General features: G+C 45.8%; 1 protein-coding gene across 1 annotated transcript in view; it reads right to left on the minus strand.

Moving 5' to 3' along the window:
- The window catches only part of WDR18 (WD repeat domain 18), a 487,280-nt gene that overhangs the window by 64,902 nt on the left and 398,500 nt on the right, over positions 1–23,878 (minus strand). Inside the window, exons 6-7 of the mRNA XM_069647517.1 lie at positions 10,119–10,183; positions 3,828–3,952 (exon numbers count right to left, since the gene is read on the minus strand). Of these exons, the coding sequence (XP_069503618.1) occupies positions 3,828–3,952; positions 10,119–10,183 (190 nt within the window). The remainder of the gene's footprint in view (positions 1–3,827; positions 3,953–10,118; positions 10,184–23,878) is intronic.

Raw genomic sequence — 23,878 nt, forward strand, 5'->3', positions numbered from 1 at the left:
ATCTCATTTTCAATTCCTGAACTAGCCACCCCCTTTGACCCTCACTATCCAGCCTGCTCCTTCACCCATCCCCCTCCAGTCCAATCCTTAACCAAGGATCTTCACAGCCCATCAACAGCCAAGGACAACTATACATTTTCGCAAAACTCATACCCCATTCTCCACAATGCCTACAAGGAATCTGATTGCCATTCCCACTGCTCGAAGCTGCCAAATCATCATCCAATATTTCTCTTTTCTCCTCTCGTCACTTGTAGTCTTATATAGTGTCCATAACTCTCCAAGTCACACCATTTAATCCTCGGCCTCTCCTTTCCATCACGCTCAACCACATCCTCTCTTCTCTATTACTGCTTTTCCTCCTCAGTTAAGCCATCATGCACTTTTGAACTACTAATCAAGAATTTGCACCGGTCACCTTCTCTCATCTATCAAATGTCATCTTCTCAGCCTGCTACAAGGTGGCCACCATTGTACCCATATTGAAAGAAAGACTAGATGCAGACCCTAACAATCTCTTTCTACCAACCTGTCTCTTCCACGCCTCTAATCAAAAATCTTCAAGAGTGGTCTCTAAACCACATCAGACTATTTTGAGGTAAATGTGCAATGCGACCCTTTCCAATCTAGCAGACTCTCCACAGAATCTGCACACTGGAGTCTCTAACCTCCTAACCGCGCAAATCTCATCAATGCTCACCAGACAAGCTCAGTCTTTGACACAGTGGATCATCCCTCCCTCTTCAAAACCTTTTCCTCCCTAACCTTGAAGGACACTGCACTTTGCTGGGGGCGAGCGGCTTTCATATCGGACCCCTTCAACTTCGGGAACTCCCAACACCTCCTTCCCCCCCACCTTCCCATGGTCACCCCATGGTCACCCCATGGTATCAATTCTCGGCCAACTCCTCTTCACTTTGTAAACATCCTCGAAAGCTAGACTAATCAAATTGTTTTGCTTTCCTTACCTATTTGCGGAAGACACCCATATCATTTTCATATCCTCGACCGAGACAGCACTAAGGTCATCACCAAGTACCCTCCACCATCCGTCATTGGATGGCAGAATGCTGCCTGATGCCTTCTACCAGCATCCAATGCAAAGCCCATGCTGACATTCCCCATCTCATTTTCTAGAGAACTTCTTACTCCCATCAACCAATGCTCAAAACCCTGGGGTCCACTGACTGCAAACCTAAACTTCATTCCAGTGGCACTTCAGCTAGGCTCAGCCTTCTAAGTGTTAGTAAGATCCACCAGCTCCTTACCCATCATTCTGTCCAAATAGTGCTCGTCAGCAAACGTGACTACTGCTCGAGCCTGTTTCTGGCAATTCCACACTTTGTCAGGCTCAACCAAAGTACAGAATGTTGTCATATCAACTCTCTAGAACCAAGATCCACTCCCACTTAGGAAGGTCATTACTCAATGCAAAATTGCTCTCTTCCTGTTCTTACGATTTGTCTTCAAATGTATGCATGGTCTAGCCCCAGACTAACTGGCGGTCTGCACCTCCCGCTGATCCCTGATTTGGGCACTTTGCTCTACCACTCACAACAGTCTCTCAGCACCCCCATCACTTTTCATCAATTAAATGCTCTCCCTCTGGCAGCATAGCAATTCAATGTTGAATTGTTGGCAACCATACACAGAAATCACCTATTAGTCAGTGAAAGAGCATCTGCTACCCCCAAATATGCCCCCTTCTTGATCCCACGTTACCGCAATGGCAAACAATTCTCGCCACCACCAAAATAATCACAGGTATGTAAAGCACCCTGAAAAAGGACAGCCTCTGCTGTTTTGCTCTTTGTAGGGCACTTCAGGCAGGAGTGTCTGACGAATCATCCATATAAATGCAAATTAAAAATACAAATGCAGCCCCCTTTGTTTATAATGCATTGTCGACCACCTGTAGGGCTGCTGTCTGGATACTGCACCCGCTTCTGAACACATAAATAGTCCTCCAACAGCCCCTGTTGATATATACATTGGTCTTTTTTATGATCTTCCACAGGGAGGAAAAGATGGTGTTCTGCGGTAATCTATGAAGTAATCTTGATCTAAATTTGCTTTTGTGAGAAGCAAGTGCATTAAACCGTTTGAGTGAAATGGTGAGAACTCCCCGGATTGGCATATTGTGTGGTTCCATGGATATTCAGAGCAAAGTCTGCAGAGGAAAAAGGAGCAAGAGGAAAAAGGAGCAAGAGGAAGGGGAAATAGAGTTTGATTTCTAAAAATAGAGTAAGGATGCCGACAAAGTTGTTTTGTGGCAGCTTGGGAGCATGTACATCCAGTTCCAGGGCACTGTAGATTAGAACTGAAAAAAGAAAAAGGCACATTCTAATATGCTTAGTATCAACTGAACTGTGTGGCAGTTTGTAAAATCCATAGGTAATTAAGAACAAGTATGGAAGATCTTATGGTCACTAATCCCAAGGTTACCCACCAGTTCCTATTGCACACCCACGGGGGGATTGCAGATCCCATAATTGCTATTCCATATGCTTAACCATGAAGTTGCCCCTTGACAACTTTCCCCAAGAGAAGCTTCAGTGAAAATGATGCCCATTAGCGGGGGTGGGGGAACGGTTGGTGGGGGGAGGTTGGGAGGAGGGGGGATTTTTCTGACCATGGAGCCTTTTAAACGTATGCTTTCAATTCAGTTTTCCACATTAGCACTGGTAAATGGTCACACCATCTTGAAACTACCATTTACCCTTCAACCAAAACAACTTTTCTCCAACACCAAAGTAAAACTCCAACTACTGCCTGGCAGTATCCACTGAATGAATAGGTGTAGTCAGGAATGTATATGGAGGGAATTCTCTAATTTTCCCCCACGTATCGCAGCCCATCTCTTCTAGTCCCAGCTCTTACAAGCTTTGCTATACCTTTGATGGTTTATGAGCAGAAAAAAGGGAATATTGACAAAATAATTGTATCAAGTTGAAATTTGCAGTCTAGTCAGCAAACATGGGCATGTTTTTTTTGAGGTTGTACATTTATCCGTGCAGGCTCCATAGAATTATCTGAAATGATTGTGGTACAAGTGAAAAATGTGCTTGAAATTTCTAGACAAAAGGTATATCACAGATTGTATTTTACTGTATGTTAAGGGGCGTTGTAGTCTGCTTACATTTTAATAAAGCATCAGAAATAGTCAATACCTTCAAAAAACGACAAAGGTAAATACAAAGGAGCTGTAAGAGTCAAAAGAAGCAGGCGAAGCATTGCGTCCAGAGAAAAGAGGGCAAGAAAGGGCAGGCATGGTCTCCACAGGAAGACAGCAGGGCGGGAGAGGAAAGACTCGAGAGAAAGGAGGGCTTGGATGGAGGAGAGGGCTCCAGAGAAATAAGGAAAGGTCAAGCATTCAGACAAGTGAGGCAGTAGAAAAGGATAGGCCAGACCCCTATAGAATTGCTCCCAGGAAATGAAAGTTAATATTTATACAAGATGCAACCCTGAAAAATCTCCAGGAACCTTCCTACTCGAAGCTTAGACAGAGCAAAACATTAAACTACTTTAATATTCCATTTCAAATGTGCTGAGCAAGCCATAGCTCAAGAGCTGGGAATCAAAAAACGAATCCTCCCTGGGCCAGCTCCGCATTATTGGCTGGCATGCAATATTAGCAGGGGGCAGGCTTACTAGGAATATGTGGGGGGTTGTACCATGGCAGATATACTGGGAGATGTGCAGAGACTGAAAAATACTTTTCCCACCCTCCTCCAGCTGGCTGAGTGATACAGATTACTGCAAGCACAGTCCTACTATCCCAGTAAAGGTTTCGGCAATGCTCAGTGTTATACATGATGACCATTTACCTTTGTGTGCCACGGTCCGCAGGCACTGTTTGCTCTGTATGTCCCAGAGTCTGACAGTTTCATCGTGTGACCCGGACAGGAGGAGGTGGCCGTCCATGGACACAGATAGGCATGTTACTTGGTTCCTGAGGGGAGAGAGAACGAGCATTAGTATTGGCCAAAGAACGCTGTAAACCGACAGGTGTGCATGCAGTCTAGAGAACGGTGAGGTAGGTGGTGACCCAGCAGTCCTCTCCAAGTGTTTTATGAGCACCTTGCTACCCTGTAAGCAGATTAGAGGACACTCTACCCATAGCAGTACACTACTTGAAGACACGTCACTATAATTACCCTTCAATATCACTCACTAGCTCACACATAGCCAACGAGGCCTATCCATCCGCTGAATTCGGCTTCCCACTTAGAAGAATTATGTGTAAACAGCCCTGTAAAACACCAATTACTTGCTTAAAAGAATAGGTTGTGGCTAGCTGTGCCCAAAGAATAAGGATCTTTTGACACCATTATGATGTGGGGCACGGTGTGTAATTGTGAGGAAACTGCAGCTGAACTGCAGGAGCGTGTGTGCTTTTGCCATGAAGGGGAAGGGGCCAAAAGCAAAGGTGGGTATAGGAAGTTGAAGGCTCTTCTGATATTACATTGGGATACTTTAACGCTGGTGCTCCAGCAGGATCCAAACGTGGCGAAAAGGGGCATCGCTAATTAGACACAGTACAATCATAAGATAGCCTCTACCAAATGCACCAACTGCAGATTTGTATAAATGACAGCTTGAGAAAGCCCATTAAAAGATACACCCATTTCCAAGAAAGTGACCTTCAATGTATTAACAGAAAGTCAACAGAAAAACTGATGCCAGTACAAAAGAAAGGGGCCGAGGGGTTTCCTGAACCCTCTTTGGGTATTGCCAGAGAAGAGAACAGCCCCTTTCTCCCAGATAATCAGGCTTGAGGATCTTAGGACGGCATGGCGAGAGCATAAGAGGGCCACATGGGCTCCCTCCAACTATGGAAGTATATAAATGCACAGGTTTGTCATAACTCTTCTTCATAGAAGCCATTTCAAAATTAGCCAATGTTTTTCAGACAGGCGGAATGAAAATGTGCCTTCACCACTTGCTTGCCTGAGAGACAAGGCCCAAACAATAAAATGACATTCATCTGGTCCCTCTGCTTCAGGCTAGATAACCCATTAGCTGATCATAAAAATCATAAAAGCTAATGAACAAAAATCCCAAATTTCCATCTGCCTGGTGGACAAGCACAAGCCACAAGACTACATGGGGTTCACAAAACAGCTCAAATCTCACTGTGCCTTGCTCTTCATCCAAGTTGTGTGGTTGTAAGAGAAGGTAACAATGGGCGCAGTAACATGTCTGGAAAATCCAGCAAAAGGATTACAAGTAAAACACAAGAAGGGCTGGGCGATAAATTGAGTTTTGGAGATATATTGATATATTTTCAAAAGCGATATAGGATTAGACAATATCGTTAACATTGCAGGAATTGACTGGTAGGCCTAGGACCAAAATCACTCCAGCACTCTTGTCTCTTAGGTACAACAAATATATTTACTAAGAAAATGTTTTGTTACAAACCGAGCATACTCCAGCATGGATTTACTCCCAACAATGTAATCTTTTTCAAGCTGTAAGCATTTCACCACACGTTCTGTCTCTCTTCAGACACTTCGTCAGGCAAACAACTTTCTAATCATGCAAAGCCATCATTTATTTCTATTACTCACATTGCATTTCACTTCCTGTTATGGTAACATGACCCATCTCTAAGCAAGAGCCTGTACTCTGCTGTTCTCGCTGCCATTTTATCACATTGTAAATTCACATCATCTTCCTTTGCAATACAAAATTCGTTTAGAATTCTTCTTTCCAATAATTACCTTCATAATTGAACTAAAAACAGTTTAAAACAGCAATAAGTCTAATAATGTAAGACTAGTTAAAAATAAAAAAAAAATAAAAATAAATATTTTGTCAAATTCGTCTATAGCCACCAATACATTATATTGTAAAATATATTAGTGGCTTGAGCCTGAGCTCAATTGGTATTGCACTGGCACACAAAATCCTGTCCAAGTGGACTTCTATTCATTTTCTCCCTAGTGGGCTAATCCATAACGGCAACCAATTTGTGCAAACTAGCAGAAAATACAATATCACATTCAAAACACATTATGATAGCAATTACATCTTCAATATTTTCAAATCTATTAAAACATGAACATTCATTACTGATATGGGAACACTTCTACAACCACCAATTCCATTTATGTTTATATTCACTCATTGTACACATGAATAGACAATTCATCTGAAATGTGGCCACAATGCTTCAATGTGTTAATTGCTATTATAGCTTTGAATCTAGAACACTTCGAGGTCTATGTGTTTCCTTTATGTCTATGTTCCAGAGCAAAACACTGAAGGAGGGCATCACTCATGAAATTTTGCAAAGTGCACAGCTAATGGATAATTCTCGTTATTTTTAATTTCCCTGTAATGCTGTAGAATTCGCTTTAAGCATACATAAGGTTGAGCCTATATATCATTTGTTTACATGGACAACTAACTGCACAGACCACATATTTAATCATAGTCTATTCAGCTGTTAATATGCCATTTCTTATTTTGACAGCAGCCATAGTTTATGTCTGTTCTCACTTCAGCATAGTGATACATTTTACAGCTTTTACATTTCCAAAAGTCCTTTTTGGCGATTGTGTTAGATATTGGCTTGTATTTTTTTTGCTGTTATTAGACTATTAGGCGAGATTATATCTTTTAAAGCTCTTTCTCTAGAAAACGTTATGTTTGGACTACTACCCAAGATCCCACCCAGATCTTAGTCCGCTTCCAATATTTGCCAATGTTTTTGGAAAATATTCCTAATTTGGGCTCACTGTTTGCTGTATTAGGTGATGAATCTAATAGAGATAAAGAAAAGAAAGAACAACCTATCAACTATAAGAAGTTCACTTCTTTCTCTCTTGCTAGTCTTATTGAATGCTCCAATAATACTTTTGGAGTTATATCCTCTAGAGATAAGGCGTGCACCCATATTAGTCACCTCTTGTTCATCGTCTTGTTCAAGTGTGCAATTTAATTTGGCCATAATGAGCTCCCCATATGGTATACTGTAATCAAGGATGATGGCTAGAAGCATGTAAAATAGAACTGGAACAAATCGATTTCCTATGTAGATTGCTACAGATTTTCTGATCTTGAATGAAAAGGTTGTCATCAAGGTACACCAATTCTGTTCCATTACATGTGCACGTCAATTTAAGGTTTAAATCATTGTTCAATTCATCTACATATTCAAGCAGTTCTCTTTCAGTAACTCTTCAAAAAATGAAGAGGTCTTCTATAAAGCGATACTACCATATTATATGTCCCCAAAAAGCCATCAAAGGTATCTGCCCATGTGGTGTTGTTCCCACCAACCCATATAAAGGTTAGCGTAGGTTGGTGCTATGCATGAGCTCATAGCAGTTCCACATTTCTGGTGGTATAGCTGTTTTTCATACAAGAATATGTTACCGTCTAAACATAACTGAAGTAAAGTTAAAATAACTTCATTATGCTATTGGTAAGTAATCGATTTGCTTTCTAAGAAATGTTTACAAGCCATCAGTCCAAATCGGTGTAAAATACTTGTATAAAGCAAGACTGCATCTAATGTCACCAATAAACAGTCAGAGTTCCATTGAATGTCTTACATTTTACTCAAAAGATCTCTCGTATCTCTGATGTAAGAGTTTATGGTCTTGACAAATGGTTAAAGAAAGTAGTCCAAATATTTGTATACATTCTCAAACAAAGAACCTGTTGAGGAAACTATTGGTCTTCCAGGTGGTACTTCACAATTCTTATGTATTTTCGGAATAAAATATAAAATTGGAGTTATTGGAAAGTCTCTTTTAAAACACCACTTCTTCCCAATCTAACAAATTAAGATACCTATAATCTTCTAGCAAAACATCTCATTGTTCTTTAATCGTCACTAAAATGTCTTTCTTTTCATAGCATTTCTGACAATTAAGAATTTGCTTCAATCAGGTGGAGTGCCCTTTCCCAGATATATCGGTCACAGATTAAATTAAGATGACAAATCAATACGACAAAATGACACTTAATACCACTTCAGCACATATATATGCATGTGTATCCTACTTGCATTTTTTTGTTAGTATTGCCATTATTGTTGATATGATGTCCTTTTGAATCAATTGCAAATTTAGAATGAGGTTAACTGACAAGGTTAGTTGTGTTTTGCATTAACTGTTCATTATTAATACTGATGGCATAACATGTAGTTTTACCTATAACTGGGCATTTAACCCTCAAACAATATGAGTAGATCAAGCGACACACCTGATTTTTATGTGTATATAGTAAGTGGATTTTATACAAGGGAATAATACATTTTAAGGTGCGGAGGAGAAAGAAGACAGCCCTGGCATATGGGCTGCAAAGATATAAAACAAAAAGTCGAGTTCCCAAATCTGGGAACTCACGTCCTCTGCACTCTATGGGTGGCTCAATGATGAGTCCTATTATTAATTTTTTCTATTAAATAGAAGATTGGGTAATATATTCGATTGAGATTAACAGTAGAATGATCAATAATAATTGTTCAATTGCATATCTACAAATATACACAATGACAAAAACGTATATTAGTTTAAATCCAATGATTTATTTAGGAGCATCGCTATACTTCTGAGTATTTAAGGACTGCTTCCAGTCACTGCCTTTGTAGCGGATCCTGCCAGGAGACAGCTCCTCCCGGAAGACTGTGTTCTTCTTTTCTTTTACACTATTTCGTCCAACGTGAGTGTACTTTGACTCTTGATACTTGTTTGACTTTAAGCCCACTAGGGTAATTTAACCATCCCTTTTTTTCGGATTTCTTTTCAGAACAGGGGTTTTCCCTGGCCCATTAATTGCTGAACAAAATGGCTGACCAGACTACTAAACTGGATCCCGCTTCAGTATTTACTTGTTAACTGTGTCGAGACCCTTGCTGGTAAGATACAGCTATGCCTGCCTTTACTATCCTTACTTTTTCTTACCTACCTATCCATTCTAATAATTTTTTACAATTTTTTTCCCACATTTTTCGAATAGGACCTCAGCATATTCTGACGTGAATAGACAGAGGATCTACTTCCCACCTTTTCTATGATGTAAAACCTTCTTTTTGATGACTGATTTAATCTAAACCATAGGTAAATATTCTCTTGGAATATTGACATGCCCTATTTTTGACAGCAATTACTTTATTGACTATTGGGTTTAACATAATGTACCAAACAGACATTATATGTGATTTACTTTGTGATGAACTTTGCTGTACAGATAGCGGACAGTGTGTCTATGACTATTAGTAAGGAACAAATGAATGAGCGTGATATGGGTTTCTTTTTGGATCTTTATCCACAAAATTAGGCGTGCTATGACTGATTTGATTACCTTTGTAATAATATATAAGATACTCTGCATTGAGATGATTTGTTCTAATGTGGATTCATTTGAATGTTATGTTTTGCAGAGATTGTTTGAAGAGTTTGAATATTTTGAAAATTATGAAAATTGTCCCTGAAGAAGTGAACCAATTCACGAAACGCGTTGGGCTCCTAAATAAATCATTGGATTTAAACTAATATACGTTTTTGTCATTGTGTATATTTGTACATATGCAATTGAACAATTATTATTGATCATTCTACTGTTAATCTCAATTGAATATATTACCCAATCTTCTATTTAATAAGACTCATCATTGAGCCACCCATAGAGTGCAGAGGACGTGAGTTCCCAGATTTGGGAACTCGACTTTTTGTTTCATTTAACCCTCATATTCCTAAACCTAGGTTTTCTGACTCAAACCCTGGGCTTGAAATCTCCACTAGCCCCCTCCCGCTACATACAATACATTATGCCTAAAAATAAAAAATGGCTTGACCCTAAACAGCTCTGGAAAGCCGGTCACTAATCAACTCATTTATCACGACAATCTCAATTGCTGTTACCCTGGGAGGAACCAGCTTTCCAAAATATACCAAGCTTTAATTAAATGCAGCTGACACAAGCATCTCACTAGCCTTCACTGACTACAAGATCCCTAGTGGAAGTGAACACATTATGAGGTTCCAACTACATTTTACAGCCACTCAGGGGGTAACAAAATGTTAACAGGTGGGGCAAAAGTAATACAAGGACATATTTAACAAAAAACACGGGAAAGTGTACAGTCCAAGCTTGCCTACCTGTGTCCTTTGAAAATCTTGCCACTCTCCTTCTCTGTCTGGAAAGACTTGTCTCGCTGTAAGGGCTGCACACAGCACACAAGAAAGAGGGATTTCAAAACAAATGTTAATCCTGAAGACATGAGAATCTGGATTAAGCAGGAGATATGGCTTCACACGAAATGTTCCCTGGGAGCAGGTTGGAGCTAAGGGTTTAGACAAAATGCGAGCAAGACAAGAGCTTGGAGACAAAGAAAAGCAGTCACAAAAGGCGAGAAAGAATCTTTTACCGTTCATTCGTCCTGATGAACATTTTAGGACCATCTAGGCTACTAGACTACCCCAGCATTCTGAAGCAGTCTCTCAAGCAAGTTATGTTATGTCTTTTATACTGTGCACAATACCACAGGTAGTGGTCTTAAAGCATTCAACATCAGCTGTGAAGAGGCAAATTGTGACCCTTCCCATCCAGGGCGGCAGCCAAACACTGGTCTGTGAAGTGGGCCACGGAGAGTGGGAAAAGTGAAAAGTCAGCAAAACAAAACGTACAGACATAACTCAACATGTAGGGAAAGGGAAACAAAAAGGTGAGTGAAAGTGATAGTTGGGATCCACGTATAGTTTTAGTGTTGTGACCAGAAGAAAGTCTAGGCAAGAGAAGGGAGAGGAGCTTACCTTATGGGCCAGCAGAACTTTAAGGAGGCAACTACTAGTGTGGTGGTGATATTATTTTAAGTCACACTGCGGATAACAGGAATAATAAATTCGATTCCCTCCTAGTGATAGCTAGAGGAGGTTGCGGTACAGCCCAAACATGCTGACAGAGGCACAAGACACAGGAATTGGCTAGGTTTAGAATGCGTTCCACCATGGAGGGTGGAAAAGGACACTTTGACAAAGCATCCAAACCACCCAGACGCATCTGGTATTGGACTTGGGTAGAGAAGAGGAAATCGTTGTCTAGAATGTAGTAATTAAACTAGAGGTAAGGTTTTAAAAGAACGCATGTTAAGCTACCTAGGTCAAATGATATATTCACAACAAGGACAACACTATAGGAGGGCAACTGTCCATTAGAAGGCGTATAATTTAGAGCCGGACTGGGACCTTCGTCACAAGCTTGAGGCCCTGCTTGCACTGCCTCGATGTGTTCATCCAATATCCAAGTGAAAAGGAGAGCACACAATTCTAACTCCATAGGCTCCAAGTTCAATGACAGGAAAGGATCAATGTCAGGAAAGCAGTGAGGAACTACAGGCACTCTTCACTCCATAACAACGCCCTCCGCTGTGCCTTGAACATACCTCGTTCCAGTCATCTCTCATCCACCAGACGTGACTTGCACTGGCTTCCAGTACATGACAGAATTAAACTTTGTACACTCGTCATTACGCACAAATGTCTGGCCAACATAGCCCCCAATATCTGTCAGATAAATTCTAAAGGCACCAATCTTCCAAACCGACTAGATCTACTTACCTACCCTGCCTCAATATACCCAAGTATAAACTGAAAACGGCAGGGCGTAAAAAGATTCCCAGTACTTGCAGTCAAATGCTGGAACTCCCTCCCATCAGCTATTAGAGCCGAACCTTCCTTCTGGTCTTTCAGATCCAAAGTAAAGGAATGGCTCTTCGCCTAACTACACCAGTGGCTTCAACTAACCTAGGCCTACCTCTGCGCTTGGACTTTTGTATTTATTTGTCGTGTCATCTGCTACGTGAGTCACTACTATCACTCCTAGCACATGACCAATGTGCGCTCTGCCCATCCCAAACTGCAGTCATATTGATCACTATGTATTTAAATCTGTAACTTGTCTCATCACTTGTCTGCGGTTTATTGCCATTTACATTTGACCACCTGTAACCCGATCACACTTTCCATGTAATATATTGCGTCTGTAACAATTGTTATATGCTTAAGCACCCAGATACCTCAAGGTTAGGCGGCCTCTATAAAAAACTAAATCAGGGCAGGTGGTTTCGATCTGTGGTTCTTCTGGGAGCAATGCCCTGAAAAGGTCTGCCTCAGTGTTTGAGACCCGCTAAGAGCTTTAGTGGGAAAGTAATAATGGCACAGGAGGTTAGAATCCTCTTGTGCTTAGGGTGGGCTCTTGTAGGAATTAAATGGCATTAAACAGCTTAACCTGGGCTGCCAATCCCTAGTCCGGTTAATAGACTTTGGTTTTCGAAGGTCGCAGAGTCTACATACCAGCTTACTTTTACAGGTCTACTTTGGTCATTGCAGTCCTTTTCCTGAACTGAGTGCTAATGTGTATTATTTGTTATGTATGCCTTTGGGTGTTTGTCGAGTGGTACAGATCACGTTCCCAGTACTTCACAGCTCTGGTCGGCCTTATTCAAAAGTGCCAAGAAGGAACAAGTTACTTACCTGTAACCGTTGTTCTCCAGCATGGGTCTGGCATGGATTCACATGCTCATGAATATTCCCCGTCGTCAGGCTGGGAATCCTCGGTAAAGAAAAAATCAGTATCAGTTTCGTTTCTGATCTGTCTTTCTTAGTAGTAACCAATCACTGATCTCTGGGTCATACTGCCCCCAGCCAATGACTGCCCTCTCCCTAAGCCCCTCCCCTGGCAGCCATCCTCAGATTTGGTAGCACGTAAATTGGCAGTAAGACCAAGTGAAGAGCCGCAGAGGGGAAGGAGGGAGGGTTTGCATGTGAATCCATGCCAGACCCATGCTGGAGAACAACAGTTACAGGTAAGTAACTTGTTCCTTCTCCAGCATGCGGTCTGGCATGGATTCACATGGTCATGAATATAAGAATACATAGCAGTATACACATGCACAACCACGGGAGGTGGCAACAGGCTCAACATTAAGCAATACAACAACTCAACATTAAGCATCTCTTAGGCTCAACTTAAGCTAACAGGTTGCGCAGCACTGCTTGGCCGACCCTGGACTCCTCCCTGGAGTCCCGACACAGTAGAATCTTGTGAAGGTGTGCGTCGACCTCCACGTAGCAGCCCTGCAGATGTCCAACAGGAAGGCCGTGGTAGCAGCGATCGCTCTGGTCAAATGGGCTCTCGGACGGCCGGGCAGCGGTCGGTTTGCCAACCGGTGACAGTGCATGATGCAGCCGGAGAGCCATGTGGAAATGGAAGCCTTCGAGAGAGCCTTCCCTTGATTCACAGGTCCAAAGTTCACAAACAGCTGCGAGGTCTTCTGAAAACTCTTCGTGCGGTCCACGTAGAACTTCAGTGCTCTAGCTACGTCCAGCGAGTGCAGAGTCCTCTCGGCCTGCGACGGAGGCGATGGGAAGAAAACTGGCAACACCAAGGGCTCGTTGAGGTGGAAGTCCGACGGCACCTTGGGCATAAAGGAGGGGTGCATCCTCAGCACCACCCTGGTGCCATGAAAAGTCAAGTATGGAGGCTTGCAAGATAGGGCCTGGATCTCTCCCACTCGTCGTGCGGAGGTGATGGCCACAAGAAATGCTGTCTTTCACGACAGGAACTTCAACAGCGCCGAATGCATAGGCTCGAATGGGGCCCCCATGAGCCTGGTCAGCATCACGTTGAGCTCCCACGCCGGGGCAGGGGCCTTCACCGGCGGTAACGATTGCAATAGTCCCTTCATAAATTCCTTCATCAGGCGATGAGACCACAAGGACGCCCGTCCTGTAGTTCTGGTGTATCGGGAGATGGCAGCCAGATGTATCTTGATGTAGGCGTGAGCCAGTCCAGCTTTGGCCAGCGACAGTAGGTACGGCAATACTTGAGGGGCCGTAATCCGCAGAGGGTTAATCTTCTGTGTAAGGCACCGGACAGAGAACCTCTTCCACTAATGTCGATAGCATTTGAAAGATGAGAACGCCCTGGCTTTTGCAAGAACCTCTCTGCAGTCAGCCGGTATATTGTATCCTCCAAACTCTAGTGCTGCAGGAGCCAAGCCTGCAAGTTCAGCGACTCCAGGTCGTGATGAAGAATGGCGCCTCCTTCTTTGGAGAGAAGATCCGTGTCCGTCGCCAGCTTGACTGGTGGGGGCGCTTACAAGTCCAGAAGGTCCGAGAACCAGATCTGTCTCGGCCACGCCGGTGCGACGAGGATCATCCTGCACCTGGATCTCTTGAGCTGGTTGAGGAGACGGAGCAGCAACGGAGGGAACGCGTACAGGAACAGGCCGTCCCAAGGGAACGAGAAAGCATCGCCCATGCTCCTCGGCTGTGTGAACCTGCTGGCGAACCTCTGGCACTTGGAGTTCATCGCCGCCGCGGACAGGTCGATCTGCGGTTTGCCCCATCGTTGAAAGAGCCGATCCACCTGGTCCTGGCGTAGTTCCCACTCGTGGCACGAGCGCAGCTCCCTGCTGAGTGAGTCGGCGATGGTTTTTTTATTCCTGCCAGGTGGAAGGGAACCAGAAACATCCCCTGGGCGACGGCCCAGTGCCACAGATCCTGGACCTCCTTGGATAGAGCTGGGGATCTGGTGCCTCCCAGCTTCCGGATGTAGAGCATTGTGGTGGTGTCGTCGGTGAAGATCCTCACCACTTTGTCCTTGAGGGACGGAAGGAACGATTTGAGCGCCCAGAACACGGCACGTAGCTCCAGGATGTTGATGTGGAGAGACCTCTCCTCCGGTAGCCAGAGGCCCCTTGCGTGGAGATCTCCGGTGTGGGCCCCCCATCCCTCCAGGGAGGCGTCCGTCGTCACCGTCTCCTGATACGCCGGGGTCTGAAAGTCCGTGCCTGCCGTGAGGTGTGCACGGGTACCCCACCATAGAATCGCCATACGGAACTCCTCATCGAGTGGGATCCTGTCTTCGAAGCTGCCTGCCGCTTGAATCCAGCGGGCGTCGAGGAACTCTTGTACCGGACGCATCCGAAGTCTGCAAAGGAGCACAAGGTAGATGCATGAGGACATCATCCCGAGGAGGGACTTGATGGACCTCACCCTGGCCACATCCGTGGCTAACAGGCGCTGCACCATGCCCAAAATGGCCTTCGTACTTTCTTTCAACGGAGATGCCAATCGCTTCACTGTATCGAGCTTTGCTCCCAGAAACAGCGACACCTGCAACGGAACCAGGTGGGATTTGGGGTAGTTGTTGGCGAATCCCAGTTCCATGAGCAGGCGGACGGTCCTCGCTGTGTGTTCGACGGCAGTTATCTTGACCTTGCACGGATTAGCCAGTCGTCCAGGTAGGGGTAGACGTGGATCCCTTGCAGGCGCAGCCGAGCCGCCACTGGTGCGAGGCACTTGGTGAACACCCTGGGTGCCGACTTAAATCTGAACGGCAGGGCTCTGAATTGGTAGTGACGCCCCTGGACTACGAATCTGAGGAACTCTGTGTCCTTTTAGAATGGGGATGTGGAAGTAAGCATCCTCCAGGTCCAACGACGATAAGAAGTCACGCTCCTCCAGCTGTCCCAGCACGTGCTGGAGGGTGACCATCCTGAATTTCTGTGCCTTGATGTACTTGTTTAACCGATGCAGGTCCAGGATGGGGCGCCAACTGCCTGTCTTCTTTCTGACGAGAAAGTACCTTGAGTATACTCCGGAGCCCCGGAGCCTCTTGGGGACGAGTTCGATGGCACCCTTCTTGAGCATTGCCCTTAGCTCCAACAGCAGTTCAGGAACGCGATTCTCCTTCCTGGCCACGGGAGGAATGCAAGGACACTTTTTTTGAAATTCTAGCGAGTCTCCGCGGGCCAGGGTGTCCAGCACCCAACTGTCGGTGGAGATGGACTCCCACACGCTGACGGGGTGCTTCGGTGGGGGCCCAACACTATGGTCGGTTCAGTCCTGCTTAGAAGAGGCCTTGCCGCCTTGGCCTCCTTGACGACAGCGGCGAGACCCTCCTTGCTTGCCGCGACCTCTGTAGGCCTCCTGGGACGAGGAGCGGGCCGCCTTGCGGTACGTAGAAGAGCCACCGCTGGATCCCTTGGAGGCTGCCCGTCTGCCGCCGGAGCTCCGAAAGGGCCGCTGTTGCTGAAGGACTCCTAGGGCTCAGGCTGTCTCTGTGTCGGTCTTGATGGCCTGGAGGGACTCATCCACCGTCTTCCCAAACAGGTTGTTGCCTTCGAACGGCATATGCAACACTCTGGTCTGGACGTCCTGGTGAAAGTCTGTCGCCTTGTGCCATCCTCGTCGTCGAAAGCAAACCCTGTTGCCCAGCTGGCGAAATCCGGTATCGAAAATGTCCGTTGCCACCGTTATGGCGTGATCCGATGCCACCTCACCTTCCTGCAGAATCTGTAGGGCCTCCGCCCTCTTGTCGTCCGGTAGGAAATCTAGCAGGGGAGCCATCTTGAACCAAAGCTCCATGTCGTAACGGGCCACAATCGCTAAGGCATTGGCCGCCTTAATCGTCGTCGCCGCCGAGTTGACTCGTCCCATGGAGTCCAACGTCTTGTCCTCGCTGTCCGGCGGGGAAGTGGAAGCCGCCGCACCCGCCACTTTCTTCTTGGCTGCTGCCGAGATGACCGAGTCCGGCATAGGCTGGGCCCTGAGGCACCAGGGGGCGGCGTCAGGGACCCGCTACTACTTCTCGTACCTGTCCCTTTTGGCGGGTGTCGAAGGGTTCTTCAGGATAGCCAGCCCTTCGTCGCAGATGTCGTCGAGCAACGGTACCGCGAGGACAGTCTTTCTCTTGGCCTCCCGCCGTTGGTAAAGAAAGCCTTCCTTTTTCTGTTCCTCAGGGCAGAGCTGGAAGAGCTCGGATGCCCTGGCTATCATGGCAAGAGCCAATTTCGTTGGGCGGAGAGGCCCGAGAGGGGGGGGGGGATGGGTGATTAAGGAATGTCCATTGTATCATCGCCACCGTCGTCATCCGTCCCCGTCGTTGTATCCGTCGCCGTATCATCCCGAGGGTCCGGCGAGGGGGATGAAGGGTCCACAGGCCTTGTGGGCACGAAGGGCGGTGCAGGGTGGACTCTCCTACGCTTGTTTTTCGAGGGCTTCCCGACGGCCCTGGTTCTGGATCCTCCGTCGGGGTCCGTGGTAACCTCGTCCTTATCTCAGTACATTAGGATTGGATCGCCAACAAAATGGCCGCCGAGCTATCCTGGGGCTCGGGAAATGGCTGCAACAGGCGGGATGGCTGCTCCACTGGGCCCTCATTGCTGCCATCGTCGCTATCTTGGTTCACATCAGCAGGATCCTTCTCCTGGGATCGAACCTTCTCCAACATTTCGTTGAGGCCTTTCACGATTTCCACCAGATCCTCCTCAGAGTCTGAATCCGAATCTGTAATGGCCACCGGCACCCCCCCTCTTTTTCCACTGGGGTCTTCATGGGGGTCTTAATGATGGGCTGGAAAGAGGATTCCCTCGCGGTGGCAGGGAAACTCTGGGCCCCGAGGCCGCCTCCACTGGCATAGTCTCTGCCGGCTTCGCCAGGGCCGCTGCGACAACCTCGATAGAGGCCTTTGCCGGTTGGATCAAGGCCCTCAGCAACCTTAGGTGCATCCTGGGCCTTTGCTTTGGGGGGAGGGTCATCGCCTCGCTCCCCCTCGGCTCCCTTCGAGATCGACCGGGGCCTTTCCAGAAGCTTACCCGGGTTCTCCGACTTCCTCTTCCTCGAACCAGAGCGCTGGCTCCTGGTTGATCGTGCCGCGGAATTCGCGCCCTGCATGGCAGCCGAAGAGCCCGACCTTTCGGCGCTCCCGGTGCCCGCGGACTCGTGGTGCTTGGCCTTCTGTTGGGCCCCCTTCGCCGGGGCACCCTCACAGGACTTAGAAGACCGCTCAGACTTTTTCTTCGCCTTCTCACCTGCTGTGCCCTTCTCCAGCCAGGCGGCGAGGCGGGAACGACGATCTTGCTTGGTCCGTTCCGACAGGGTCTTGCAGAACGCACAGTCCTTCTCCACGTGAGTCTTGTCCTCATGAAGGCAGTAGAGACATCTCGAATGCTCGTCCTACTTGAAAACATTTTGCAATCCGCATCCCGGGCAGCTCCTGAACAGCTTGGATCCGAGCTTCCCTTGTCCTGGGCCATGTCTGTTGAGGTAGGCCTCAGATCTTCTGGAATCCTCCAAGAAGCGTAACTCGACGAAAACGTCACCCTTTAAGGGCGTAGAAGAATTCCGAAACGGGTCCCCGTTAGCGGAAGTAGAAACGGTGGAGCTTGAGGCTTGATTAAACCGAAAAAAAAAAGAAAATCTCCTGAAAAAGCGCAAAAACGCAGTAAAAGCTCGAGAGCTAAACTTTGAGGACTCCCAACACTTGAACATGTGGTAAAAATCTGAGGATGGCTGCCAGGGGAGGGGCTTAGGGAGAGGGCAGTCATTGGCTGGGGGCAGTATGACCCAGAGATCAGTGATTGGTTACTACTAAGAAAGACAGATCAGAAATGAAACTGATACTGATTTTTTCTTTACCGAGGATTCCCAGCCTGACGACGGGGAATATTCATGAGCATGTGAATCCATGCCAGACCCCATGCTGGAGAAATAACAAAACAGATCATCATATAGCATGACCTAAGACGGTGTATCAATGTGCTTGCTTATCAAATCCACCATGGGAGGGGTGGGGTGGGAGGTATTGGGGCAATCCTGTCACTATTCCTATCTCACGTATACAGGTACCCATGTGTCGACATCCTCAGACGGATGGTACCCCCGACGTGGCACCTGGATGTTTTGCAGCAGGTACATAGTTAAAAAATATATGATAGATCGGAATAACTAAATTGGTGTATTCAAAAAATCTGAGCTCCCTCGCGGGAATGGTAGGGGTCAGCGCAAGGGACCATAAACAGATACAAACCACAGAAAGACTACCGAGTAAGGAATGCTGTCTTTGAAGGTTTGCAAATCCTTTAAGATTCACAGTCTAGGCATAGAGAAACAAGCAATATGGGCAATATATGTGGTGGGTGAACTGTGGAAAACAAATGTTCAAGCACCGTTTATCCCACCTGCAGTAATGTTGAATGAATCGAACTTCACATGACTACCTTGCAAGTAGCGTCCAACAGAATATTTGCTATAAATAAAAGGGCACTAGAGCCCCTTTTGTAGAGGAGGGGGGGGTCTTCGGCATGAAAGAGACATGTGTGTGTGCCAACATACCATTCCTGGATGCAGCAAGCAATGCTTGCCATGGTTATTTTTCCAACCCTCTTGCCCTGTGGTAAAAGAGACAAAGAACTAATTGCTCTTACGACAAGGCATTGCCCTGTCCAGGTAAAACATGACAGCCCAACAAACTTTAAGAATATATAAACCACTCGCACCATTAACCCGTTAAGAGCTAAAGGCATATATGTTAGTCCTGAATTCTCATAAGGAATCATTGTAGTTTCTGTCCACTCCTGCACTTAAGTGGACTTGGGAAGAAAGGCTGATATGTCAATTGATTGAACAAGATGAAACATAGAAATAAACTTGGGGGAGAATCGAGGAGTTGTCCCTATGACCACCTTATTCTTCTGTATAGCTATGATAGGGGCATCCATTGTGAGTGCCTATAATTCACTCACTATGCTTATGGAAGCGATGGCTATTGGAAAAGCAAACTTACAAGTATTTTAAAGTGGATATATGCAGGGGACCATGAGCCTATATGGCACAGTGTTAAGATCCCATCCAGCCAGATTGGCCACTGGGGGGTATATGATTATCACACCTTCCTTGAATGCCTTCAAGACTGGAACTTTCCATCAGAATACCTGTGTTAGGAATATGGTAAGCTGTTAGCACAGCCAAGCGGACGTTAAGTGAATTCTAAAAAGTAAAGTACGTATGTCTGTCTGTCACTATATCCGCAACGGAGCTTTGTATTAACTCCCTGCTTTCTGCACCAGAGAAAACATCTTTTCCACTTAGAGAAATAGCACTCTGTTACCTGTTTTTTTCTTATCCTCAGGTATGTTCATACACAGTTGTAGCGCTTTTAACTGTTGTCTCTGCAAAGAAAGCTCGAACCATTCGTAGCAGATGTGCCTTTCATAGCTATGAACAACAATGAAGCAGTTTGTGTACAGGACATAACCAGATGGAAGGGACCAAGAATGAAGCAGTTTGTGTACAGGACATAACCAGATGGAAGGTTGCATGAACATAGGGCAGTAACTGAGGGTACCACACCTGGCAGGCCCATGTGGGTGTGATTAGGATGAGTTTACATTTCTTCTAGATTAGTTTGTGCACTACTTTGAGCAAGAGGAGTGTCTGGGGGTAAGCACATTCAAATATCCATGACCAGGTAAATCCCAAAGCATAGCTTTTTGACAGAGGTTTGCGAGTTGTAGATGTGGCATTCTGCACAAGTACATTTTGCAAGCACGTCTGCCCCACTTATGGAAGCTCTGTTAGAGTAGGTCTGTGCTTAGTTTCCACTCATGTTGTTGACTTATCTGCCTACAAAGGCTGTCTGCCAGCTAGCCTACCCCTGGAAGATTTATTTGTATTCAGATTATTCTCTTGACACAAATTCCCGATTTCTTGTGCAATCACCAGACAGTGTCTCCAGTTTGTTTAGATAAAACATTATAGTAGTTGCCAGAAATAGAGCCTGGAAGCTGCATAATGTGAGACACTGCTAGTAGTTGCAGCATGTCGATTTAAAAAGGTGCCTTTTCCTTGGACTGAATGACTGACCATGTGTCCTGCACCTTAGTATTGACACCTCAGTTATTCACCCATAGCTTGTGAACATTGTGAGGTAAGCCATTCTTTAACTGACCACAAGTAAAGGTTTGCATAAGAGATGCATGATGCCATCATGCCCAGCAACCTCATAATGCCTACAGATGCAATTACTGGCTGATAAATTGGGAACTAGTGCCACAAATGTGTGTACTCTTTCAATGGAAGGAAAGACAAATGCCTTATTATGTTTAGTCTTGCCCCTAGGAAAGGTTTTAGTTGGTTGGGAAGGAGTTTGGGATTCATGGAGAAGCCTAATTGGTGTAGAAGCAAGATAGCAAGATAGTTGAAAGTAGGTTGAGAATACAGATGACCGCGGTTTGCATTGTGAGATAGTCGCCAAGGTAACAGTACACTTGGATGCTTTGTCTGCACAGAGGTGTAAAAGTAGTAGCCTGAAGACACATGGTGCCAATGATTTCCAAAAAGGAATCACTGAATTGGTAGTGTATCATGCCCGACAGGAAGCAAGGGTACTTGTGGGGGCCATAGGACATTGAAATATACAAGTGCACAGGGTTCGAAATTAAGGTTTTATGAGCAGGAGCTAAAACCAGCTCCTGGGTGTCAGGCACCCGCCAGTAGGCAGGAGCTAACACTGGGGAACCAGGAACAAGTACCAGCGCACTGCACATCTAACTCTACAATTAGATACAGACTAACTTTTGGCCATTATGTATGATCCATTATATTTAAATTTGTCTTAGATGTGTCAGAATATTATTTTCTTTTTTTACATTCTCAAAGTCTCAAAGTTAATGTCACGTGCATGTTAGTAAGGCACCAGTTGGCCTGGGGAGACACAGGTAGTACCTGGCACCCCCACGGTTAAAGCAGGAGCTAAATAGCTGCCAGCAATTTCGAACCCCGTGCATCTTTCATGTCCAGAGCCGCAATTTTGCCACCTTACTCTAGTAGCGGGGTGACTTCTTGTCGAGGGGTCATGTAAAATGTTGGTTTTGCAGGCCTTAGATCCATTTATTGTTCATTTATATAGCTCCTATACACTTAACACGAATTTCAAAGCGCTCTAGGCAGGGAGGATGAGAAGCTAAACCAGGATTAACATTCTTAATAGGCATTGGTATATTCAGAATGGGCAAGTGCTATGTGTTTAGTGGTACAACATAGGACAGGAGGACAACCTGTTCAAACATATGACAAAAAATATTGCATGTCCCCGATGGTCGTTACAATAATGAAAGCTATACATGAAGGCGAGAGGGAAGGGGGCACGGGGGTGTAGGTTAAGACAAAGATCAAATAAGTGCATAAGACAAAAATGGCAAAGCTAGGACAGGTTTAATTTTCTTGTCATTTTATCTTGGCATCTAGGAAATAGATGTCCGTTTGTGCAGAGGCACTTCCTCTATAGCCCTCTTTTGAAGGCTGGTGACATCAGCCTATATTAGTGTAGGTTTATGAGGCTGGTGAATGTTTTGGGATATTGTAGGGCTTGGAGGGGAGGTCGATATAGCATCACTTGTTAATTGTGTCCAGCACCCATTTGTCAGCCTTCCATGTAACGGGGTATAACACAATTCTTCCCCAGACAAAGGCAACATGGGAGAGCGCTTGGTATTTTGAGTCACTGTTCGTAGGGCGCTCACAATGAGGGAACCCCTCACGCACAGCCACTATCTTGAGGCCTAGCTCTGCAATGCGTCCAATAGTATTGGCCTTAAGAATAGCTCTGTGAGGATTGACTCTAGCCACGTAGTCTGCTTGTGATTTGTGGGCTTGTTGGCCACGAAAAGACTTGCCTGGGCAGACCTGCAGTGTAATAAAGACTGGGCCGTAAACTGTGCCAAGGATTTTGTCAAATTCTTTTTTGGACTTTTCTAAAGCCTTGCCCACCTGTTTAATGATCCCCGCTACCTCTTACAGTGGCTTAATAAAAGCAGCTTGACGCTCAGGGCAGATGCCTGTATACCCGAGCCATGGAGTTTGCGAACTGCCACTTAGTCTACTTGTCTGCCAATGTCAGCAGAATCTAGGCTACGTTTAATGCATTTATTAGCAGCCAACCATTCTTTTGCTATGTTCGGTACCTGCCCTTATAGACTTTTGCCCACCTTGATACCGTCTAACTGGGCAATCATATCGTGCCATCAAAGCTGTTGTGTTGGCTATCCAAAGGATATAAAGATGCTGTGGTGGCCAACCCAAGACTGAAAATGTCATTTTCTTCTTAGTTTCCTTGTCTGTGTACTATTTCAGATGTGGATGCCAGGGTCTCAGACCTTCTCTGGATAGTGGTATCCACCATACAATCTGGATAAAGCTGGCATCCAATTAAAATAAGGTCTGTTGGGGCAGGTTTATATTTTTCTAGGTCATTCTTTCAGTTTCGACAGTTCCTTTTGTTTAACCGCCGCGCGATCCTCATGAGACTATCGCTGATGCTCGGGGTTTCAGGAAGGTGTGGCGGTGGAGCTGGTGGATTTCGCCGCCTCTGGAGCCCTTAAGCAGTGTCAGAGCCTTCTTTTGAAGCGTCTCGATGGCGGCATGTGTTTTGGTGCTAGCGCCCTTACTTTTGTATTGGCCGGAGGCATGCTGCTGACACGGTTGCGGGGAGGGCTGCCGAATATGAGGATCAGCGGACAACGCTGAAATATCCGACGTGTCCGTTGGTGCTTTGGAGTGCTTCGACTTATCCGCCAAAGCAGAACCGTGGGTTGTGTCTTTAGTGTGGTAACTAAATGGGTGCATCTCCGTCGCCGGGATGTATTGTCTCCATAGCAGGACTCATGGCGTGCCTATCGGGGCCGGGAACAGATGCTGCGGAACGAGAACTTTTCGCAGTAAGGTCAATGGCCTCTGAAATGGGGAATTAGTCATCACTAACCCCTTCGTCACACTCGGTGGCTGTGGCGGCGGCGGAATTACTTTCGGCCTGCGACATACTGTAGGCCGCCCACTGCTTCAAACGGCACTCCTTAGGAGTCTTAGGTCGTAGGAGTTTATAGGCCGCCTCACTGTGGTCGAGGGAAAGACGATTATTGCACCGACGGTGCTGGTCTTTCCACGGGTATTTCGCCTTACAGTAAGGGCAAAATCCAAATTGAGTCCTGTCCATAGCGCAGGATATAGCTAGCGATGACAAACCCAAGGGAACAAAGAGGGGAAAAGGAAAGGTATTCTTGAAAAGAATAGGTCCA

Source organism: Ambystoma mexicanum, chromosome 1p (genome assembly GCF_040938575.1).
Source record: "Ambystoma mexicanum isolate Mex_15411 chromosome 1p, UKY_AmexF1_1, whole genome shotgun sequence".
In the NCBI taxonomy this organism is placed as follows: Eukaryota; Metazoa; Chordata; class Amphibia; order Caudata; family Ambystomatidae; genus Ambystoma; species Ambystoma mexicanum.